This window comes from Mus caroli, unplaced genomic scaffold (genome assembly GCF_978045245.1).
Source record: "Mus caroli unplaced genomic scaffold, Mus_caroli_1 scaffold_2, whole genome shotgun sequence".
NCBI classification, from domain to species: Eukaryota; Metazoa; Chordata; class Mammalia; order Rodentia; family Muridae; genus Mus; species Mus caroli.
In genome coordinates, this window is record NW_028227257.1 from 66,345,546 (window position 1) to 66,368,670 (window position 23,125).

Below are 23,125 nucleotides of genomic sequence, written 5' to 3' on the forward strand. Positions count from 1 at the left end.
TACTGCTCTTGGTGGTCATCTCATGGTACTAGCATCTCTAAAACACTGCATGACCCCTTCAGTCCTGGGCCGTCAATTGCAACTGAGGCTGTACCTTCATCAATGGCCTTCCATGGCCTCTCACAGTGCCAAGCCTCAGCTGCTCTTCATGACCCCTTCATGCCTTCAAAACCAGTACCACCTGGGTGACTCTTACACATTACCAAGTCTGCTGCAGCACAAAGTAGAACCTTGGTTATCTCTGGAACACAGCCTCTTTGTGTTCTCAGAAAACACTTCCCAGAAGAAGTCACCTCAATGATGCTGCTCTCTTCTTAATCACCGCTAATTTCTTAGCTTCAGCTAACCAGCATCAATAGTCCCAGTAATACAAAGATTGCACTTTACTAGTTCTGGTATCTTGTTAATCACAGCTGATTCTTCAGCCCCAGCTAACCAGAACCACAGAATCTTCACAAAGTAACAATGGCCCTGAAAAGAGTCTTTAATTTTCCCTCTGAAATTTCACAAGCCAGGCCTCCATTTTCTGCACTGTTCTCAACATTATCTTCCAAACTCCTACACAACATCTGACAGAGCTCTTAACACGGAATGGATCTTCCGGCCCAAAGTTCCAAAGTCCTTCCACAGTCCTCCCCAAAAACATGGTCAGATTTTCACAGGAATACCCCACTATGCTGGTACCAATTTGTCTTCGTCAGGGTTTCTATTCCTGCACAAACATCATGACCAAGAAGCAAGTTGGGGAGGAAAGGGTTTATTCAGCTTACATTTCCACATTGCTGTTCATCACTGAAAGAAGTCAGGACTGGAACTCAAGCAGGTCAGGGAGCAGGAGCTGATGCAGAGGCCATAGAGGGATGTTCTTTACTGGCTTGCTTCCCCTGGCTTGCTCAGCCTGCTCTCTTATAGAACCCAAGACTACCAGCCCAGAGATGGTCCCACCCACAAGGGGCCTTTCCCCCTGGATCACTGATTGAAAACATGCCTTACAATTGTATCTCATGGAGGCATTTCCTCAACTGAAGCTCCTTTCTCTGTGATAACTCCAGCTGTGTCAAGGTGACACACAAAACCAGCCAGTACAGATGGATTCTCAAAGTCGTATTGATTTGTGTTTCCCTAATGACTAAGGACGTTGAGCATTTCTTGAAGTGTGTCTTACCATTAGAGACTCCTCTGTTGAGAATTCTGTTTAGATTTGTACCCAGATTTTTAATTGGATTATTTGGTTTGTTGACATCTAGTTTCTAGGTTTCTTTATATATTTTGTATGTCAGCCCTCTTTCAGATGTGGAGTTGGTAGAAATCTTTCCCCATCTTGTCCTTTTGATGTTGTCCTTTGCCTCATAGAAGCTTTTCAGTTTCGTGAGATTACATTTATTAATGGTTGATCTTAGTGCCTGAGCTGTTGGTGTTCTGTTTAGCAACTTACCTCCTATGTTATTGTATTCAAAGCTATTTCCCACTTTCTCCCCTATCAGATTTAGTGTTTCCAGTTTTATGTTAAGGTCTTTGAGTCACTTGGACTTGAGTTTTGTGCAGGGTGTTAAAGATGGGTCTATTTGCATTCCTCATTCTTTTTCCATTGTATAGTTTTGGCTTCTTTCTCAAAAATCAAGTTCCATGGGTGTGTAGGTTTACTTCTGGTTCTGAGAAGGCTAGGCTGAGTCCATGACAGACTTCAAATTGGCATTCAAGGAGACAAATTGCCTAAAAACTGGGTAAGTCCAGGCAAGCCTAGGCAAGTCAAATACTAACAGAAAAAATATCCCAGGCTCCAGCCTTTATGCCCAGGTAATGGAATGCCCCAGCCATTTGGCCTAAAGCAAGGACAATGGGACAGCAACAGTTTCCAGACTTCCTCAGTTACTTCCTCAGTAACAGTTCCCAGACCTCCCCAGCAAGTTTCCAGCCCCCACATCCTAGTAATGGAATGCCCGTAGAGAGGGACCCAACAGATTAACATAGAGGTCACCTACTCCCGAATTCCCATGCTTTAATCAGGCCTGCAAGCTCACTTGGGTGTCTCTCTGTCTTGGAAATGAGGCAACCCCAGGATGCTGGAAGAAAACACTCTTTGTGTTTACATACTGTTTGAGTCCAGGGTGTCATTCTTCCATGAATCACAGACCTTTACAGCTCCTAGATTCAATTCCATTCCATTGATCAACCTGTCTGTTTTTATGCCAGTACTGTGGCATTTTTATTCTTATTGCTCTGTAGCTAGAAATCAGGGATGGTGATGCCCCCGGTGTTGGCACAGTTCTGCTTCAGCAATGCAGCTTGTCTGGGCAGGTGTTTCAGACAGGGATCTTTGCAGGAACTTGTTTGTCTTGAGCTAGGGGAGGTGGAGGACAGGGACTAGAGGTGGGGCTTGGGGGAGGGGACATGATGACACAATTTCACTGAGACAATTTTCAGTGTTACAGCTCTCTTAATTTGGGGATAGTGGGGTCTATGTAAGACCCTGGGGAGTGAGTAGGGGTTTTTGGGGTGAGTGCACATTACTGGCTGGGGCTGAGGTCTTGGCAATTCTTCATTTACATAAAAGGGAATCCTTATAGGGAGAGAGGAAGTTAAACCTGTAATTTTCCCATCAGGCTACGTGACCTACTACCTCAAGAATGGTGGAGGTGGGGGTATTAGGTCTATGTGTCCCAAGCTTGCAAGGCCAGATCAGGGCAGAGATTTGGGGTGTTGCTGTATATTGCCTTTATAATGTTTAGATACACACCTGTATCCCTGATCTCTCCAAGACTTTTAACATGAAAGGGTGTTGGATTTTGTCAAAGGCTTTTTCAGCATCTAATGATAGCTACCTCAGATCTATTTTCTATTCAATGGAACCATTTTCCCCCTTAAAACTCAGCCTATTTCTGTATTTTTTGATTTGTGGTTCTTTACACCTTTTAACTACTTAGAATAGATTTATGTCTTTTCTGTTTGCCGAGTGTCTTCACTGTTTGTTTCTTTCGTTACATCGGTCCTGCCAGAGCTCATCCTTGGCTCTTTTGACCCTTTCATTTTGGTACTTCAGCAGAAATCCCCACCTCTGTGTTACCTACTCCAACCTCTCTAATACACCACTCAAAAGGTGTCATCCCCAAATAACCTCCAACCGCTGTTTCCACACTGTCTTTACAAGGTCTTCCCTCAAGATTTAAAGACTCAGGAACTCAAGTCTCATTCCTAATTCCTAATGTCCTTCCACCATGACCTGCATTCAAGGCCTGATGGGTAGTTTTGGTGAAGTACAAAAATAACAATTTCGGCATCTTAAGATTCATCATCAAAGCCATTTGAAAGCCTACCCTACTGTTTTCTAGATGCCATAGTTGGCAAAAACATGTCAGTGGTAATTATATATTCAGAATGCTTTACATTTAAAATTGTAATTGAGCAAATTTTTATCTATATGTCTACAAACCATAAAAGATCGAGGGACAAAAGCTACATGTATATACTTGATGGCCAGACCTACAACTATTTTCTTTCACAGTCCTCATTTTGGGCAGATGGGTATATATCACAAAATTAAGAGAGAGAATGGTGTACCAGTCTACTGCCTATATTCCTCTAGAAAGGACTTACTAGAGATAACTGTTTAACCTATGTATGAGTTTGTAAATGGTAGGGGTGTGCTAACCCAAGAATTATGAAATAAGTGACCAAATAAGAACCAGGCAAAAGTTTTAAACAGTTATTTCCCTAGTGAGGATATAAGCATAAAACTCACAAAAAGTTGTGAGTTCAACATTATTAACCATTGGAGGAACATGAATTATACCTATAATGTGATGTACCACATACCTATTATGCCTAAAACAACTGTGAAAACTATCCATATTAAAAGTCAGTAAGGGAAAGAAGACAACACAAGTCTCAAATGCTAGCAAGGTACAACTGCTTTGGAAAGACAGATATTTCTTAAAATGGCAAACACACACCACATATGACTGAGCCATTGAATGTGTTGCTTCAGAGGGAATGTATGTCTACATAATGACTTAGAATCGCCTGTAGAGGATTTTCTTGTAGTAATCAGCAACTAGAAACAATCTAAACGCCTATCAACATATTACTAAATTTATGGATTGTAGTATGTCTGAAAAGTTGGCTATTATTTTGCAATACAACTGAATCAGTGACTGATACGACCAACAACACAGATGCATCTCAAAATAATTTTGAGTGACCAAAAAAGAACATATTCTAAAATGTATGTAAAATAGTTTCTTTTTAAATTTTATTTTTACTTTTATTTCATGTGCATTGGTGTTTTGTGTGCGTGTATGTCTGTGTGAGGGTGTCAGAGCCTCTGGACCTGGAGTTACAGACAATTGAGAGCTGCCATGTGACTTCTGGGAATTGAACCCAGGTCATTTGGAAGAGCGCCTGGTGCTCTTATCCGCTGAGCAATCTCTCGTTTATTCCTCTGGAAATTTGCATAAAGTTTATATAAAATTCTGTAGTTAACAGTGACCCAGAGAATCCATGGTAGTAGAAGACTGTGTGAGAAAAAGGGGTGATAGGCAGAAGGCAGAAGGACACATAGTAACTTTTAGTGGCTTTGGGTAATCTCATTGCCATGATTCTGATGATACAATAATAGATAGACAACTATTTCAAAGTGTATTAAGTTTTACACTTGGTGTATGTTTAGTATATGGCAATCAGTACTTCCAGGCAGCTTTTGAAGTCACACGGTGCCTTAAATTCTAAGAGTATGGGTTTTGCTTTTTTACTATATTTTTCTTTAGCGTTCAAATAAAGTCGACATCCTATTCTTCCAACTCCCACCTTTATTAATCACATTCAACACCATCTTTCAGCCCCCTCTCTCCCTGTGACCTAATTCTACACGCTGTATGTTATCTCTCTTCCTTCCATTAGGGGGCAATAAAGAGATAGGTAAAGGCAGCCTACTTTCTAGCTCAAGATTATCTCTTGCCTTGACTTCCGGGCCCACTAGTTCTGCTTCCGGGGAACGCCGGGACTTCTCAGGTTCCGGGAGGAACCGTGGGAGCCCAGCGTGTCTGTGCCGGGCGCTTTGGCACCTCGGGGCTGGGTCGCCGCCGCTGCTTGAAAGCTTACGAGAGTCGCCGCTACGAGCCTCTCGACAGCTTCAGTGGCGATCGCTGCGATGGCTGCTCCTGCGCAGCCCAAGAAAATCGTGGCCCCCACGGTGTCCCAGATCAACGCGGAGTTTGTCACCCAGGTGAGCCCCGGCGTGCCCGCTTGTGTAAGGAGGGATGCCGAGGACCTAAAGCCCGGCGTTGGGATTGACTTTGATATCTTGTGTACGTGCAAGTTGCTAGTTAAACATTGGAAAAGCTGCAGTGAAAGAGGCCGCTCCGCGTTAGACCACAAAGCGTGCTTCTGAATTGTATTACTCTGACAACACTGTCTACAAGTAGATCGCTCTATGGCAGTTAATTGTCATTATATAAACTTTCATTTAGGAGACAACAGAGCCAATTCCGGGCCTATAGCCTTTCACATCATTGTTAATTCTTTGGAAATTATTGAGAGTGTAAGTGCGGGAAAATTTAAGCCCTCCCGCGCCTCTTCTGGCTCCGCAGATTTGTCAGGGCAGAAGCCTAGAAACTGTTTCCATTCGCTTAGCCCCAGCATATCTACACAGTGTTTGTCCGTATTTCTGGACCTCTCTCGCCCAAAGATGCCTTCCCCACTAAGACTTATTGATCTGCCATATTTCCTCCTGCCCTCCTGCAGCCTGTTCTCAGATTGCTCCAGAGTGCTCACTGGTGCAAACCTGCTCACATTACTTGTCTTCCTACAGTGTCCCGTAAACAGTTCTGATTGTCCCTGGGATAATGACTGGAATCTTTGAAAGAGCCGTGATCTGGCCTATGCTTTTACCCAAAGTGCTCAATATCTTTCCCTTCCTTCCTTCTTTCCTCCCTTCCTTTCTCTCTGTGCCTGCCTGCCTATCTGTCTGTCTCTCCCTCCCTTCCCCCCTAATTTTATGCTTTTATGGCTATAGCTGCAGTTACTTGAATATGCCATGGTAACTAAAAAGTGGATCCACTTAACTTGGTTTTCTTTATTCTCATCCTTTTATACAATATTAGAGAGGGTATTCCGACTTCTTAAACTGCATTAAAGCTAAATGCTGATAAACTGACAGTTTGAGAAAGAACACAAAAACAGTCCAGGCAAGTGCTGATACCTTAAAGTTTGAATGTAAAGAAAGAGCTAGAATGACAGGAACACATGAACAGAGAGGGAAAGTGGTGGAGGAGAGATAGTGCCTGTCTTTCATTCCCAGCATGTGGGATGTGAAGACAGTGGGGAATGGATTCAAGGCTACCCTTGTTTGTTTTGAGGCCAGCATAGGGTTCACAAGAAAGTTTTCACATTGTAGAAGGTCTCTTATAAAGTCTGCTGACTGTAAGGATTGAGCTGTAAATGAAAAGAACACACAGGTACCATCTTCTGTGTTTCACTTCAATGAGGGTGAATAATTAATGAAATGATTATAATACAGAAATATAAGAATATATTGAAACTGTTTATAAACTGAAAGACAGAAGCGTTAGTTGTCCGTTAGTGTTGCAGAAGCTTTTTGGAAGAGTTAACACTTCAGACTTGGCTTCATTTGTCCGCTCATCTTTCCATCTGTGTGTCTGTCTAGTGATACACCAAGCATTGAAGTCTACCAGACAGTGCCGTTACCTATTAAAAAATGTGCTCCCTAGAGTTTCTGGTTTTTTAAAAAGAGATTTTGTTTTGTTTTTAAAAATCAGTAAGAACTATTTTGTTTTTCAATTTTAATTTTTAATTATGTGTTTGGGGTGGGGTGGTATGTGCTGGTGAGTGCAGTTACCTGTGGAGGACAGAAGAGGCTGTCAGCTCCCTAGAACTGCAGTTGGAGAGAGTTGTAAGTCACTCAGGATAGTACGAAGAATACAGTCAGGCCCTCTGGAAGACTAAGTACACTTAACTGCTGAGCCACTTCTTCACTCCCAGTCTATGTTTCTTGACAGTTGTATAGTCCACTTCAAATTCTGGAGGGATTTTATATATATGTATTTAAATTTCTAAGCGAAGCTTGACCTGCTAAAATATACAACACCAACTTCTATATTCTTTGTTATAATCAGCCTTTATACTCCATTTCTTAATGATTTTTGTCTATTTATGTCTGGGTATAGTAGTCATTTAAACGCTTATTTCTTTACATATTAACATTAATGAATATTTTGAAACTTTTTAAATATTTAGTCAGCTGATGACTAACTAACCATGGGCAGCTTACTAAATCTCTTGAGCTCTGGATTTCCTTATGACTGAACCAAAAAATGGTTTACTCTGATTATAAACAAGCCAGGGGCTTGGGGTGTTTGGGTGTTTTGACCATCATGGTGGCCAGTTACCACACTAAGCATCACTGGTATTTATTGGATTGTGGCCAAGGACGATAACTAAATGGTATGCCTGTATGGTACCTTTAAAATTGCCCAGTTAGTTCTCCAGTCCTAGGTCTGCTTTAAGAAGCAGCTTCGCATGTCTAGGTGGTGCAGTGTTGTGAGCCTGGAACTTACATTTATGCTGTTTACTTTTGCAGCTAGCATGTAAATACTGGGCTCCTCATATCAAGAAGAAATCACCTTTTGATATAAAAGTAAGTAGCTTTGTTTTACAATATATTTGCAAACAGCTGCGTTCTTGGTATTGTTTTAAAAATTAATTCAACAAAAGCTTTCAATACATTTTTTTTTTAATTTATTCACTTTACATCCCACTTACTGCCCCTCCTTCCAGTGACCTGCTCCAAAACTCTCCCCTCTTCCCCCACTTTCTCCTTTGAGAGGTTGGAGTTCATCTTGGGTATTTCCCAACTCTTGTACATCAAGTCTCTTCAGGGCTGGGTATGTCCTTTCCCACTGAGGCCAGACAAGGCAGCCCAGCTAGAAGAGCATATCCCATCTACAGGCAACAGCTTTTAAGATAGCTTCCACTCCAGTTGTTCAGGACCCACATGGAGACCAAGCTGCACATCTGCTACATAGCTTCAGGGTCCAGCCTGTGTTTGCTCTGTGGTTGGTGGTTCAGTCTCTGAGAGCCCTGGGGTTCCAGGTTTGTTAATTCCCTTGGTCTTCCTGTGGAGTTCCTATCTCCTTCTGAGTCCACAATCCTTTGCCCAGCTCTTTCATAAGAGTCCTCAAGCTCCATCCACTGTTTGGCTCTGGATCTCTGCATCCCTCCGAGTCAGCCGCTGGGTGGAGGTTCTCAGAGGACAGCCGTGCGTAGTCTCCTGTCTGGAAGTATAACAGAGTATCATTAGTAGTGTTAGGGATTGGTGCTTGCCCATGGGTCTCAAGTTGGGCCGGTTGTTGATTGGCTGTTCCCTCAGTCTCTGCTTCATCACCCATCCCCGCATTTCTGTAGACAGGATAAATTTTGGGTCGAAAGTTTTGTGGGTGGGTAGGTATCTCTATTGTTCCACTGTGATTCCTGCCTGGCTACAGGAGGTGGCCTCTTCAAGTTCCATATCCCCAATACTTTGAGTCCTAGCTAAGGTCACCCACATTGATTCTTTGTGAGCCTCCCTTATCCCAGGTCTCTGTCACATCCTGGAGATGTCCTCCCCCTCCCCAACCTCGTCAGTTGCAGATTTCCATTCATTCTTATAGCCATCTGGCCATCTTTCTGTCCCTCCCCAGACCTGATCCTGAGTCTCCCCCCCCCCCCATTCCCTATCCCCTCTCCCACTCAGTTCCCTCCCTCCATCTGCTTCCTGTGACTATTTTATTCCCCCTTCTAAGTGAGATTCAATCATCCTTGCTTAGGCCTTACTCCTGTTTAGCTTCTTTTAAAAAATCGAAAACTGTTTTTCATTACCAAACTAATAATTTCTTATGTCAGAAAATGTGGAATCTTTAGAAGTTACACATAAGAACATAAAAATCATTACCTAGAGATGACGTACATTGTCATTTTGTTTTATTTCTTTTAATCCTTTCCAAAAGATGTGTGTGTGTGTGTGTGCAACAATTTCCCCTCCGTGGATTCTTAGATTATCTTAAATATTGTATTATTACAGATGAGCATTCAACAAATATTCCTATTAATATATGGACATTTTTTATATAAGAGTTTTGGCTGTTCATTACAAATAGAATCTTTTGTTTCCTGATTGACCTTAGGTTGCTAGCCTGAGGAAAAGAGTGGAAAGACTGGAAACTGTTTGGGGTAGAATAGATGAAAAGACGAATATTCAGTGGTCTGAGGGGTTCATCAAAGCAGTTGTCAAACGAGTATATGACAGGCTTCTGCCTGGAAGAGTCTTAGAGGGCTAGGCAGGCCTTGCTGCAGAGTGAATGCTGACGCTGCAGAGGGCTGAATGGGTAAGTGATGGAGACTCAGACCTTCTGCTCTGCCGGTGTGCAGAGTTGGATGCTTTAGGTGGCTTTGCTAAAGCTGCACAGAGTGAGTTTTGCCTCTGCCTCCCGAGTGCTGGAATTAAAGGTGTCTGCTACCACATCTGGCCTCCTGGTCAAACCATATCTTAAATGAGGAAACCAACATTAGAAAGGTCAGACACTTGTAGCAGGGTCACAGCCTGCCACAGTGATGGTTTGAAGCAGTCTTCCACTCGAGAGGCCAATTTCTATGTACCCTAGATCAACTGAACAGAAAGCATGACGTTATATTCATTTGGATATAGCAGTTATCCTTTGTTTCTGTAATATCCTCACACTTTTAATTTATTGTTTGCCTGGCTTTTGGAATGATTATTAGAGTCTAATAGCATTTAAAATAATTTAAAATTAATTTTTGAAAATATGACTTATGAAGTTTGCTTGTATAGAAATGTTATAAGCACATCTTGTTTAAAGAGTGGATTAAAGAATATTGATGATTAGGTTTTTTTTTTTTTTTTTTTTTTTTTTTTGGTTTTTCGAGACAGGGTTTCTCTGTGTAGCCCTGGCTGTCCTGGCACTCACTTTGTAGACCAGGCTGGCCTCGAACTCAGAAATCCGCCTGCCTCTGCCTCCCGAGTGCTGGGATTAAAGGCGTGCGCCACCACGCCCGGCATATTGATTAGTTTTTATGTGAACGGATTTATTACCTCTGCTACTTTATTTTCTGTTATTCTATACGTGAGACATATAATGTCATTACTAAAAAATCTCCTGTTAGGATAGTTGATCTTTCTTATTTTATGTAATCTCTGTAATTGAAAACTTTCAGTTTAGATTGGAAATCAAGGTGATTAACATATTAAACATTTTTATACTTTTGGCAACAGGTAATTGAAGAAATATATGAAAAAGAGATCGTCAAATCACGGTAGGAGTGACTTTAATTGTGGTACCTTGGGATTATATAGACCATGTGGGTGTGTCTGAATGTCTGGATCTGGTCTTAGCTTGAAAGGATCTTTTTGTTTTCTATTCAAAGTTACAGAGATTGTTTTGATTATTGCATAGTTTCTCTGTGTCTTCTAGTTTCAGAGTCAGATCAGAGGGATTAAACCCACATGCCTTATTTGGTTCGTGAAGAACCAAGATATAGATAGGTAGTTAGATAGATAGAAGATAGATAGATAGATAGATAGATAGATAGATAGGTAGGTAGGTAGGTGATAGAACAGAGCAAGCATACGTTTATTTCAAGTTAACTAATAATTTTCTTACTATTTCTGGTAAATCTTCTAAAACACTCTTAAAATTACAAAACCAAGATACAAAATATCTATATCTATATATTGCATAAAACCAAGACATATTTTTAGTAATGTACATAAAGGAGTAACTTAAAGGCTCTGCCAGCGTCTGACTAATATAGATTTGAATGCTCATAGCCAACCATCAAACTGAACATGGTGACCCCAAGGGGGAAGAACTAAAGGAGCTGAGGGGGTTTGCAACCCCATAGGAAGAACAACAATATCAACCAACCAGACCCTCCCTACCCCCCAGAGCTCCCAGGGACTATACACGTGGAGGGACCCATGGCTCCAGCCGTATATGTAGCGAAGGGTGGCCTTATCTGCCATCAATGGGAGGAGATGCTTATGGTCCTGTGGAGGCTTGATGCCCTAGCATAGGGGGATGCTAAGGCAGTGAGGTGGAAGTGGGTGTGTCGGTGGGTGAGTACCCTCATAGAGGCAGGAAAGAGGGGATGGGATAGGGGGTTTGTGGAGCAGAAACCAGGAATGGGGACAACATTTGAAATGTAAATAAATAAAATAATCAGAAAAAAAAAACCTCACCCCCAAACAAACAAATAAAACCAAAAACCCCTTCCCTGTTCCTAGTCATCAGGGTGTCCATCTTCATATGGAGTTTTTATCTTCCCTTGCCTACCTCACATGGAAGGGTTTAGGCCCTCATTCTGTCATGAGATGCCTTAAAAGAAATTAATGTGTATTGGTCATCATTTAATGTATTTACTTGTAGATAATGTATGGCCAGTTAATATTTTTCAATGATATTTGTTTAAATGTTGTAATTCTATAATTATTTTTGAGATAAAGTCTTACAGAGCTCAAGACTGGCCTTGATTCCTCCTGCCTTTTAGCCTCTTAGGTGCTAGGATTACATGTGTGTACCACCATGCAAGCTCAAGCTTTGTAGAGTCCTTTGCTTGGTATTTTAATGTGCTAAATCTTTAAGAAGTAAATTTTCTAAATAATTTGAAGGCAAAATAAGGTAGTTGGTTGCGCACACCTTTAATCTCAGCACTCAGGAGGCAGAGAAATGCAGATCTCTATGATATCAAGGTCAGCCTGGTCTACATAGTGAGTTCTAGAACAGCCAGGGCTGTTACACAGATAAACCCTTGCTCAAAAAAACATGATGATGAAGAAGAGGAGGAGGAGGAATAGGAGGAAGAGGAGGAAGAAGAGGCAGGGTCAAAATAGGGAGGTGACCCCAACGTTTAATGGTTGGTTTGTGCGGCTGCTAAGAGTTTTTATAACAAAAATTGCCATCTACATTAAAAGCTTTAATCAACAGTGTTTTAGACTAGTGCCTGAGGAAATTATTTTGCTGAGCAATGTGCCATCTTCAGTATCTAGGGAATGGCTTGATGTAATATTTATTAAATGGTTATAATATACTCCCAAAATAAGCTGTTTTAAAGTCCTGAGAGACTTTTAATATCACAGTACTCATTTATTCAGATCTTAATATACTTGTGGTATAAAAATAGATACTTCTAGGATCTCAAAATTAATTCTTAAAAGACTTTTTTGCCTAGTCAAGTGGGTAGTGTGTCATGTTACATAATTTGTTCATTTTCATTATTTCTTGCAATGTCAGTTTTGGAAAGCTTCCCTTACTGCATTTTTATGCAACTTTCATTTAAAATCGGAGTTGTTACTGTCTGTTTCCTGTGTGCTGGCTTTGCTCTAAGCATTTTGCATACAGTAGTTCATGTACCCCTCCCCTAGGATTTTGAGATACTCTTACTGCATATGGTCTAGGAACTTGATTCAGGCACTGCTCAGTAGTGAGGTACTGGTCTATTCCCTTGGCTCTTGTCTACTACTTAGTTTATTATCAGGAATGGCCTCCGTTTTCTTACAGGACTTACTAACTTATACCCTTTGAATTATTCTTAATCCTGTTGTGAATCCATCAGGTGAGTTTTATGGTAGAAAAATAAAACAGTGACTTATAAAATACTGTATCTTGCTACTTTGTGTTTCTGTCTATTTGACACTGAAAGGGTGCGGTAGCCCTTACAGGTTAGAATGCTGTATCTGGTTCGAAACAAAGGGAACTTGGATTTTGTCTGCATACCAGAGGCTGCTGCTTGTTGCTTCCTCTAACATCTTAATTCATAAGTGAAAACTAAAGGAGATGAAAAGTAAATATGATAGGCTCACATGATTTTTGGACGTTAAATAAGCAGGCAGGCCAGCCAGACACCTCACCAGGTAAAACACTTGCCTCCCAGTCCTGGAGGTTCAGCCTTCTGACTTCCACACACACTGTGCTGTGTGTGTGTCCACACATATCATGTATTCATAAAGACATGGCCCTGTTTAGCATTTGAAAATGCTTTTTTCTCCTTATACAGTTTTCAGTGTGGGTGTGAGGGTGATGTACAACTCCAGTTCCCATGTTTTTGCACAACTACATCCTGGGAAGTTGTATGGTAGCATAGCAACTTACATATCTGCCTCCTGATTTTATCAGCTTTGGGGATGTGGATGCCGGTAGAGTTGGTGCACCTAGGTATTATACACAAATTGCCCACCTTTCGATGAATGAATGAAACCTGTGTTAGGTTATGAGCACAGTGTCATGCTTAATGCATGTTGTCAGTCAATATTGGCATCTTAGGAAAGCATAAAGACTGCTTCCGACATTTATAGTTGTGGTTGTTATTTGTAGCTATTCATCTCTCCAGAACTCTTCAGTGCGAGGACAGTTGCTGGGTGGTTGCTCTATCTTACACTCGCCCTTTAGTAAAGCTGCTGCCCAGAGTATCACTCAAGCTGTCAGATCCACTCTGTAGCCTTGCTGAACTGTGGGAGCGGATGTTTGTCATTGTTCTTTCAGACTTCTGCTTTTATAGTAAAAGCATTCATTTCATCCTTGTGAAAGTTCTGTGACAGTGTGCGCTTGGTGAAACTGTTTAAGAGATGAGAAAGCAGTGGGGTAGGACTTTGACAGGGTAATGATCTCCTGAGGAGTGGTAAGTGTGATTTTCGAATCTGGAAACTATTACCTATGGCAGTGTTCAGGTCAGGCTACTATTTTTCCCAACTTAGAAAGTAATTAAGAGAAAATTAGCCATTTGAACTGACTTTGGAGATATATCTCATTGGTAAAGCTTTGTTTATTCATATAAAGCCACCTCTATTATAAAGGAACAGTGTAACAAAAGAAATATCTAGTATTTTCCACAATCAAGACTCAAAAGCATGAGACACATTGGATGTCTGCATTTGGGATGTAGGCAGCCCCTGTGCCCTGTGACGATGAGAGCCTTAGAGCTTTCCAAACTGCCCTAGGCCGGCTTTTAGCACCTGTGATCTGATGTTATAAAGTTTGATTTGTCTTTTTTAATTTGTTTACAGAAGACTCCAAATGAGTGAGAATTACGGTCTCTGAAATGTTTCTATTTTCTATTCAAAGTTGTTTTGATTTTTATGTTTTTAGGTTTGCCATCAGGAAAATAATGCTGCTGGAATTTAGGTGAGTGACATCATTGCAAGGGTGGTGATGAGGATGCCCATGAGTCAAGTGTTCATTTCCAATCAGAGCAGAGTTCTGTAGGCTTCAGGAACAGCTATGGATACAGGTTGCATTTATTTAGTTGTTTTTCACTACTTATAAGTGGTCTATGGGAATAAATCCGGGTATACTCTATATCTATTTTTCTTCCTTCTTAGCTAAATTTTTGTTACTAAGACATCATTGTTCCAACCTAGTTATAAACCTAAATGTTTTATACAGAAGAAAGTGTAATATTCTTCCCGAGGCCATTACACACGTTAGGCATATGCCACCCCTCTGACCTTTATCTCCAGCCGGAGAACAGGGGGGGCTTTTTGGTGGTGGTAGTGGTGTTGAATTTTGTTTTTCGTTGTTGTTGTCGTTATTGAGTTTGTTTGTTTGCTTGTTTGCTTGAGGAAACATTTCTCTATGATGCTTTGGCTGGCCTGAAACTCACTGTATAGACCAAGATGACCAGGAACTCAGAGATTCACCTGCCTCTGTTCCTGAGTGCTGGCATGAAAGGTATATACCATCATGCCTTGTTCACACACAACTTTTAATTATAAAGGTAGAAGAGACCATGCCACGTCCAGGTTTATCTAGCTTATAAAAATAGAAATAGTAATACTGTTCAGCATAGACTGAACATGTCTTAATCAATGTTAAGTGCTTTGTATACATAGCACACCTAGCCACCCTGAAATAGAGGTATTATCCACTCTAATTACTGAACAAACAGAACTCACAGACATTAGGTAATTTTTTTCAAGATGGTGCAGCAAAGTTATTGGTACAGTATTTGCTGCCAAAGCTCAAAGCCTTTCTGTGTTTTTATACTTCCTTGAATTCTGGTCTGCATCAGAGATAAGAGCCTCTGTGTTAATTCCTTATTCCCTACTCTATGCCTTTCATGCCAGACTCGGGAACAGACACAGGTTAGGCTGCCAGCACCAGGTCAAACCTTGGCTTCCTTTACACTACAGCTTCTGTGTGCAGAGCTTGAGCAAACCCTTCCCAAAAGGTTTCACCTTAGTGATGCCGGTCTCTTCTTAGTCCCAGCTCCTTTCCTGGCTCTAGGAAATCAGCATCAATTATCCTGATTAAGCAAAGCTTTTACTTCAGTGGTGATGGTCTCTTGTTAATTACAGCTGATTCTTCAGCTCTATATGACCAGAGCCATAGGTTATTAATTAAAAACATTAAATGGCCCCCGTCCTCCATCGTGTTCATAGCTCTCAGCATTAACCTTTAATCTTTCAAATTCTCACAACAGCTCACTAAGCTTCGAATACTCAGTGGCTTTTCTAGTATAAAGTTCCAAAGTCCTTCCACAGTCCTCCTCAGAACCTGGTCAGGTCTGTCCTGAAAATACCTCGCTCCAGGTATCAGCTTATGTATTAGTTGGGGTTACTATGACTGTAATGAAAAGCCATGAGCAAAAGCAAGTTGTGTTGGAGAGGATTTATTTTGCTTATACTTTCATATCACTGTTCATCACTGAAGAGGTCGGGGGGGACTCAGACAGGGTGGGAACCTGGAAGCAAGAACTGAAGCCATGAACAAGTGCTGCTTACTGGCTCGCTCCTCATGAATTCTTCAGCCTGCTTTCTCACAGCACCTGGGCCACCAACCCAGGAATGGTACCATCCACAGCGAGCTGGGCCGGCCCGATACTGGTCATCAATTACAAAACTGCACTACAGCCTTGTCCTTAGGCCAATCTAGTGGGGCATTTTCTCAGTTGAGATCCTCTCTTCCAAAATGGTTGTCACTTGTGTCAAATTGTCAGGGAACTACATAGGACACCGATGTAAACTAATTCAATCTTCATTAAAAACATGACATTAACTAACTGATCGTTTTTTAGAAGGAAATTGTAAAGTTTATGGTTGTAAATTAGCTAGGATACCCTAAGGAGTCAGTTTTATTCTCACAATAATCTTAGAAAGATCTTTCTGGATTATTGTGCAGAAAACTGAATCTGGGAAAGAGTCCTTTCTTGTCGTGGGATAAGTACATATTTTCTACTATAGCAGACCACTTTTCAAGCAGAACATTAGGTTGTCATTACCATAACAACATACCTGAAGTAGTCAGAAAAGCTTTGTTTTGGCTAGTGGTTTCAGAGGGATCTGCCAGTGGTAATTTCAGCTTGTTGTTTTAGGCTTGCAATAGCACAGTGTATCATGGTGAGAACTGTGTTCATCTCATGGCAGCCAAAAGCAAAGAAAATTCAGGAAGGGCTAGAATTCCTTTCAGGTGCATATACCTAGGGACTTCTCTTCTACTAGTCTCCACTTCCTGATGGCTCTTCTGCCTTGCAGTAGCACAACCAGCCAGGGATCAGGCCTTTAGTTCATCATCCTCTGGGTGACCCTCACGATCCAAACTCTGGCAAAGACATAAAAAAGAAGATGTTGGTATGCAGTTAAGGTGAATTGAGTCTTCTTAGTGTCAAGAAACCAAAATGTTTTAATGACTGCATTAAGGATAGTGAAACATTTTTAGTTACTGAAAAGTGTTAATTGACAGTGTGATAGGATCTAGAGTCACCTGGGAGATACGCCGCTGGGTTTCCTGTGAGGGCTTGTCCTGACCAGGATTAGCTCTGGGAATGTCTTCCAGAGATTCTCTTGAGCAGGTGTCAGTTAGTGTGGGAAGAACCCTCTTACCCATTGGCAGGGCCAGATGTGGAAGACGGAGAAGCACTTGCATTCATCATCTCCTGATTGTGACAATGAGTTTAAGATATTTTATCTGAGGAAATTAATTAGAAAATAGTAAACATGGGAAATAAGAAAGTAGGAAATACAGTGTCTAGAATGTCAAAGCCTGATGGGACATTTAGGAGGTATGGATAGAAAATGGGAAAGGGGCAGTACCCCAGACAGACTCTTTCAGTTTTCAAGAAGTGCACAGCTTCATTAAATTCCAGAAACACAACAAATAACAGTGCCGCTACCAAAAACTAAAATAGAACAAAGATTTAAAATCTGCCAGAGCAAAAGTCAGCGGGACCTAGAATTCTACACCGAGCTAAACTGTCAAGAAGTAAATGTCAGCTAAAGAATGATCCTCACCACATTATAGCTGACAGAAACTCTAAGACATGATTTAAGAAGAAAATATTCACATAAGAGATAAAACAAATCCTCGCTCATGGACTGGATAACAGTCTGGTCTCTGACTTGATTCTTTTAACTAGCGTTTGTTTAAAATCTCATCGGGCTTCCTAAGTTATTGCAAATTAACCAAGAAGGAATTCTAGAACTGGGCTCATGGAGATAAATACCAGCTCTGGTGAACTCCTAAGGCACAGACGAACATAGAAGTAGAAGAGTATAACACACACACACACACACACACACACACACACACACACACGCGCGTGTGTGTGTGTGGAAATTTATAGCTGCAGTCGTTTAACATGCAGGAGCACAGAGTTCTTCTGTTTTCATGAATGCTTGACAGTATCTTGTAGCCCAATACAATTTGTGTTCTGTTTTCTTTAATAAATAGTAACTTATGTTTAGAAGGTCAGAAATACTTAAATTTCATATGTTCACATTTCTGTAAGTCTAAATTAAGACTTTTAGTATCCAGAGGGGAATTATCAGTTACCTAGAAAATTATGTTGAATTACCTTTTTTTTTAAAAAAAGATTTATTTATTTATTATATGTAAGTACACCGTAGCTGTCCTCGGATATTCCAGAAGAGGGCATCAGATTTCATTACGGATGGTTGTGAGCCACCATGTGGTTGCTGGGATTTGAACTCAGGACCTTCAGAAGAGAGAGCAGTTGGTGCTCTTAACTACTGAGCCATCTCACCAGCCCCGTTGAATTACCTTTTAAGCTGAGTTGTAAAGCCTCTTTTTGATGGTTACAATATGTTATAAGTCTTTTTTTTTTCTGATAAGAACTAGTGCAAATATCTGAGTTATATTTGTTTGTTAAAATGCCTATGATATCATTTTGGTTTAAAGTTAATGTTTGTTAAATGATTTTATTTTTACTCCTGTGTGCCTTCAGGTCAGAGAATATTCAGAGGTAGAGACTTTGTATGTTAGTGGATTAGTGGCTTCTCTTGTTGCTGTGATAAAGTACTTGTCATTTAAGGACAGAAAGGTCTGGTTGGGGTCACAGTTGAGGGTACAGTTGTCCATATGATGGTAGAACCAGTGTGAAGTTAGAGCAGCTGGAGTTGTGGCAGCAGAAACCAAGATGACTGGTCACATCATCTCCTGTCAGGTCATGGAGAGCCATGAGGACTGCTCAGCTGCCCCTGTACTGTCTCCCTTTTCCTTCACTCCAGGATGTCTGCATTCAGGGTTAGAAGTCCTTCCTCACTTAAATATCTCACGGACACACCCAGGGTTATGTCTCCTAGGTGATTAAACTCACCTTACCCGTAAAGATCTGACCCTAACCCTCCTTTGATAGCGTCTTGCTTGGAAGTGTGGCTGTGTCATTCTCTGAGCCATGGTTTCTACATCTAAGGGTCCAGCGGCAGCACTGGGGCAGAGCACAGGGAAATCCAGGGAAGAAGACATGTCAGTCATAAGTAAGGATTTTAGAAAATAGAAATACTTCTCTTTCAGGTGAGTGAGGCAGTACAGTGTCTGGTGATAACTAATGAAATATTCTATTTTTAAAAATCCTTTACAGCCAATATCTTGAAAATTATCTTTGGATGAATTATTCTCCAGAAGTTTCCAGCAAGGCCTATTTAATGTCCATCTGCTGTATGGTGAATGAGAAGTTCAGAGAAAATGTCCCAGCCTGGGAGGTAAAAACAACTAAACTACTTCACAGTTCTCATGATGGTCCTTCTTAAGGCGTTACAGAGTAGCAGGATCTTTTCCTGGTAGCAGTGTCCTCTTACTGCCAACACTTACGCAAGGGTGAATAGAGTACTGTGAAACAAAGTATGGCTGTGTAAAAGGTAGTGGGAGTTTTCTTTTGATTGTATTACTTCCAACTGATTTGCTAGGACCTAAGTAATATGAATGTAGAGTTATTTTTCTCTGTTGTGAGTGAAAAAAGGGCTAATATGGATTATAATGACTTACATTTAGAATTGGCAGAGTAAAGGTTACATTGATAACTATAAGAGGTAATATGTGAGCCTTGACTGGTGCTTATACTGTACTTGCAGGTCCATATCTTTTTTTCCCCTTTCAATTTGGGACTGCTTTTGCCATTTGAAAATTTCTAATGAACTGAAGGTTTCTTTAGAGTCAACAGAGCCTTCCTCACAGTGTGGTGCCCTCCATAGATGGCCAGTTCACTAAGAGTTTCCTTAAGTCATGAAAAAGCATCGTAATGGCCATCTTTTTGATGAAGTGGTTTACAACGTGATAAAGTGTTGAAGATAGAGTTTAGAGCTGTCGAGATTAAAGCATGGGCATTTCACTCAGATACTAAGTGACTGTCATCTCAGGGCACATTAGAGCTCAGGTAAAACTATGGACCATAAACCTTACTGAGACATCCTAGGGCTCTCCGGAAGTTGCTTCAAGCCATTATAGAGAGTAAGAGGGATTTATTTTAAAGCCAGGTAATACTTTCATCAACTCATTTATTATAGAGACCACTTTAGTAATTAGGATTTGAAACAGAGGAGTGACAATGCAGGGATCCCCCATTTTGTACAGGGATACATTCTAAGACCCCAGTAGGTAGCCATATATGTGTGTGTTACTCCATAGTAATATATACAGTATATATGTTCATAAATTATGTGTTCATGTATATCCTTTCCTATAAGCATTAGCATTAAGTTCTATGTAAGTTGGGCAGTGTGACAGATAACAGTGATTAATAATAAAATAGAATTATACTATACTGGACATGAATTGTCAGGAGTACTTTTCTTGTATTGTGGAGTGATTATTATGGAAAATTAAAGTTAAATCAGCCTGCTGGCTGAGATGAAGAGTCTAGATGGCAAACAGGTTATATAGACTGGATACTAGGGTGTGATTGATATGCTGAGATCCTAGGGTGCCATTGATACCCCAGGCCAAATCAAACATGGTTTCAGCACACTCCTCAAAACCCTGTGCAGTTGAAAACACAGGAGTTGTTTCTTTCTAGAATTTTTCCTTTCATAATTTTAGACTAGTTGGTGCAGGTAACTGAAATTACAGAAAGCAAAATTATGGATAAAGTGCAGCTATCATAGATTCAGAGGACAATATAAGATTTTAAAATAAACAACTGACTGGATTTGATCATTGAAGTGGCGTTAGGGAAATGTATTATTTTCAATAGCTTACTAGATGTAGGCAACTAAAAATATTAGGTGACGGTGCCGTTTACCATAAAGGTAAGAAGAGAGGAGGAGTGGAGGAACTCATGAAAGGCTTTTTGTTTAGGCTTGAAGTTTAAATTGCCTTGTGATGAGAGGTAAAACGGACAAACGCAAGGACCAGGTGCTAAGGACCCGGGCTGGAGGTGCATCTTCAGAGTCATTAGCATCGGAAGAACAGTGGGCCAGAGCCTTAGAACAAACTGCCTCTAAGTAACAAGTAACTGTGATAACAAGCAGCTGGGCTAGGATGCGGTTCAGTGAACACTTTCTTAGCAGGAAAAGAAAGAAATGAGAGGGTGCGGGTCCTGTAGGCTTGGCTGCCGTTAGTGTCATGGGGATGTTGTTGGTAGAGGCTGATTTAGAGAGTTGAGTGGAAACACATACTGTAATCCATACATCTCCTTCACTTGTCTGCAGGGCCTTAAAAAAAAAAAAAAAATATATATATATATATATATATATATATATATATTTACATTGTAAGAGTCACGAGCAGAATTGAGCAGGAGAAGCTGTCTTGAGATTAATTACAGCATGAAAACTATAGATTTTGCTGGAAATATAGTTGTTTTGTTTAAATTAAAGGAATTAAGATACTCCAAAATCTTAATAAGAAAACAGAGCTTTATCTAAATAAAGTATAACTGGACAAACACAAGAACAAGTAAGAGAATTGAAGCCTCTATTCTTGAGCTTGAGGTCTCTCATAGTCCTGTCAGGAGCTTCCTGACTTACTGTCAGTGATGAGAGGTCTGCAGGGTTTCTTTTATCACATACACACATCACATGAAATGACTTGTGTTAATCTATTCCTAAAACCCCCACCAGGGATTCTAATAAAGAAAATGCAAGCAAGACTCAAAGTGAATTTTTTGTTGCTTGTTTGTTTCTGTTCTTTGAAACAGGATGTACCACTGGCTGTCCAGGAACTCATGCTGTAGACCAGGCTGGCCTCAAACTCAGAGATCTGCTTGCCTCTGCCTCCTGTGGTGCTGGGATTAAAGGCATGCACCACCACCTCCTGGCTCAAAATGATTTATTTTTTTATCCTTTGCAGACCTTTAAGAAGAGACCAGACCACTTTCCATTCTTTTTTAAGTGCATCTTGAAAGCGGCATTAGCTGAGACTGACGGCGAGTTCTCCCTCCACGAGCAGACAGTGCTCCTGCTTTTCCTGGATCACTGCTTCAATAGCTTGGTAATTTTACTCTGTGCTCACATTTTCAGAGTGAGATTAGAGGAGCACCTGACGGCTGCCACTTCCTGCGTAGTAGTAGTAGAGAGCAAAGCGGATGCTGGGAACTTTCAGTTCAGCATCTCTGCCAGAGATCGATAAGCTTTGTTGCCTTTAGAAGTTTGGACTTGATTCCTCCTCTGTTACTGAACTTAAAAAATGAAAATGAGAGGAAGAAGGGAGAGCATGAATGTGAGGGGGAGCCAAGGGCCTGGTTAATAAATACTTTGAACAATGAAGTCTGCACAGTGTTCATGCTAACATACAGTCTTCCTTTGTGTGGTGTGTCATGTGCAGGCTAGCTAGTCAGCGGGAGAGCTGTGCTGGTCAGCGGGCGAGCTATGCTGTAATTACATTGATTGACTGGATGATCTTTGCGATGTCTTGTTTTGTTGTGATACATTTTCATCCTTCATGAAATCATCTTGTAAAAAAGGAAATGAAATATTTTTAGTAACTAATATTTTACCCCAGCTTTCTCCCTACGCATATCTGAAAGTGTATACATACTTGTTCAAAGACAGATGCTTCTGAATCAATCACCCCTTAGACGTGTGCAGGAAATGTAGTCCATTCTTAACCTGAAGACAAGATACTGTTAGATGAGTGGTTACTAGGCTTCTATCTGCTCCCTGATGGCTTGGCCCTTATAAAGACATAGAAGAAAGTCTATGATGTGTTGTGCTCTCTATGATTACTACAGGGAGTATTAATTTGGAGGTTACAAATACAATTTGTGAATAAGTGATTTTTTTAAAGCTGAAAATAATGAAAACTGCCGTTTTAAATGTGAAAAATTTTAAAAGACTGATTTCTGTGTGTGTGTTTATGTATATGTGTGTGTGTGTACCAGCAGAAGGCAGAGAGGATGTCAGATTCCTAGAGTTGGAGTTACACACTGTTGTGGTCCTCACAAGGTTCATGCTTGGAACCAAACCCTGGCCCTCTCTAAAAGAGCAAATGCTCTTAACCATTGTTACCACTGAACCATCTCTAGTCCCTTGTTGAACTTGTAAATAGTAAAATATCACCAATTTTAAAGTACTGATGACCTCTTTTTCTCCCAGGACTCTAATAAAAGGAAATCAACTATGTATGTAGGAACTTGGAAATGTATATCAACTATAAACGTGTTTTCTTTGTGCTTTAAACAGGAAGTGGACTTGATAAGGAGTCAGGTGCAGCAGCTTATCTCCCTCCCTATGTGGATGGGCTTGCAGCCTGTGAGTACCCATTTCAGAGCATCTCCATGCAGCTGATAGATACAGTTTCTGACTGATGGTGTTAACATGAACTCAAGTGTGTCAGCTGACATATACTTCCTCTGTAGGAGTCTACTTTGTAATAACTTCCTATAAACGGAG

At 40.8% G+C, this 23,125-nt stretch overlaps 1 protein-coding gene across 1 annotated transcript in view; it reads left to right on the plus strand.

The window, feature by feature from the left end:
• The first annotated feature begins 4,997 nt into the window (after positions 1-4,997).
• Aqr (aquarius intron-binding spliceosomal factor) overlaps positions 4,998-23,125 on the plus strand; it is a 76,151-nt gene continuing 58,023 nt past the window's right edge. The window contains exons 1-7 of the mRNA XM_021182080.3: positions 4,998-5,221; positions 7,595-7,651; positions 10,283-10,323; positions 14,151-14,186; positions 18,880-19,000; positions 21,585-21,725; positions 22,916-22,984. Coding sequence (XP_021037739.1) covers positions 5,147-5,221; positions 7,595-7,651; positions 10,283-10,323; positions 14,151-14,186; positions 18,880-19,000; positions 21,585-21,725; positions 22,916-22,984 — 540 coding nt within the window. The 5' untranslated portion in view covers positions 4,998-5,146. The remainder of the gene's footprint in view (positions 5,222-7,594; positions 7,652-10,282; positions 10,324-14,150; positions 14,187-18,879; positions 19,001-21,584; positions 21,726-22,915; positions 22,985-23,125) is intronic.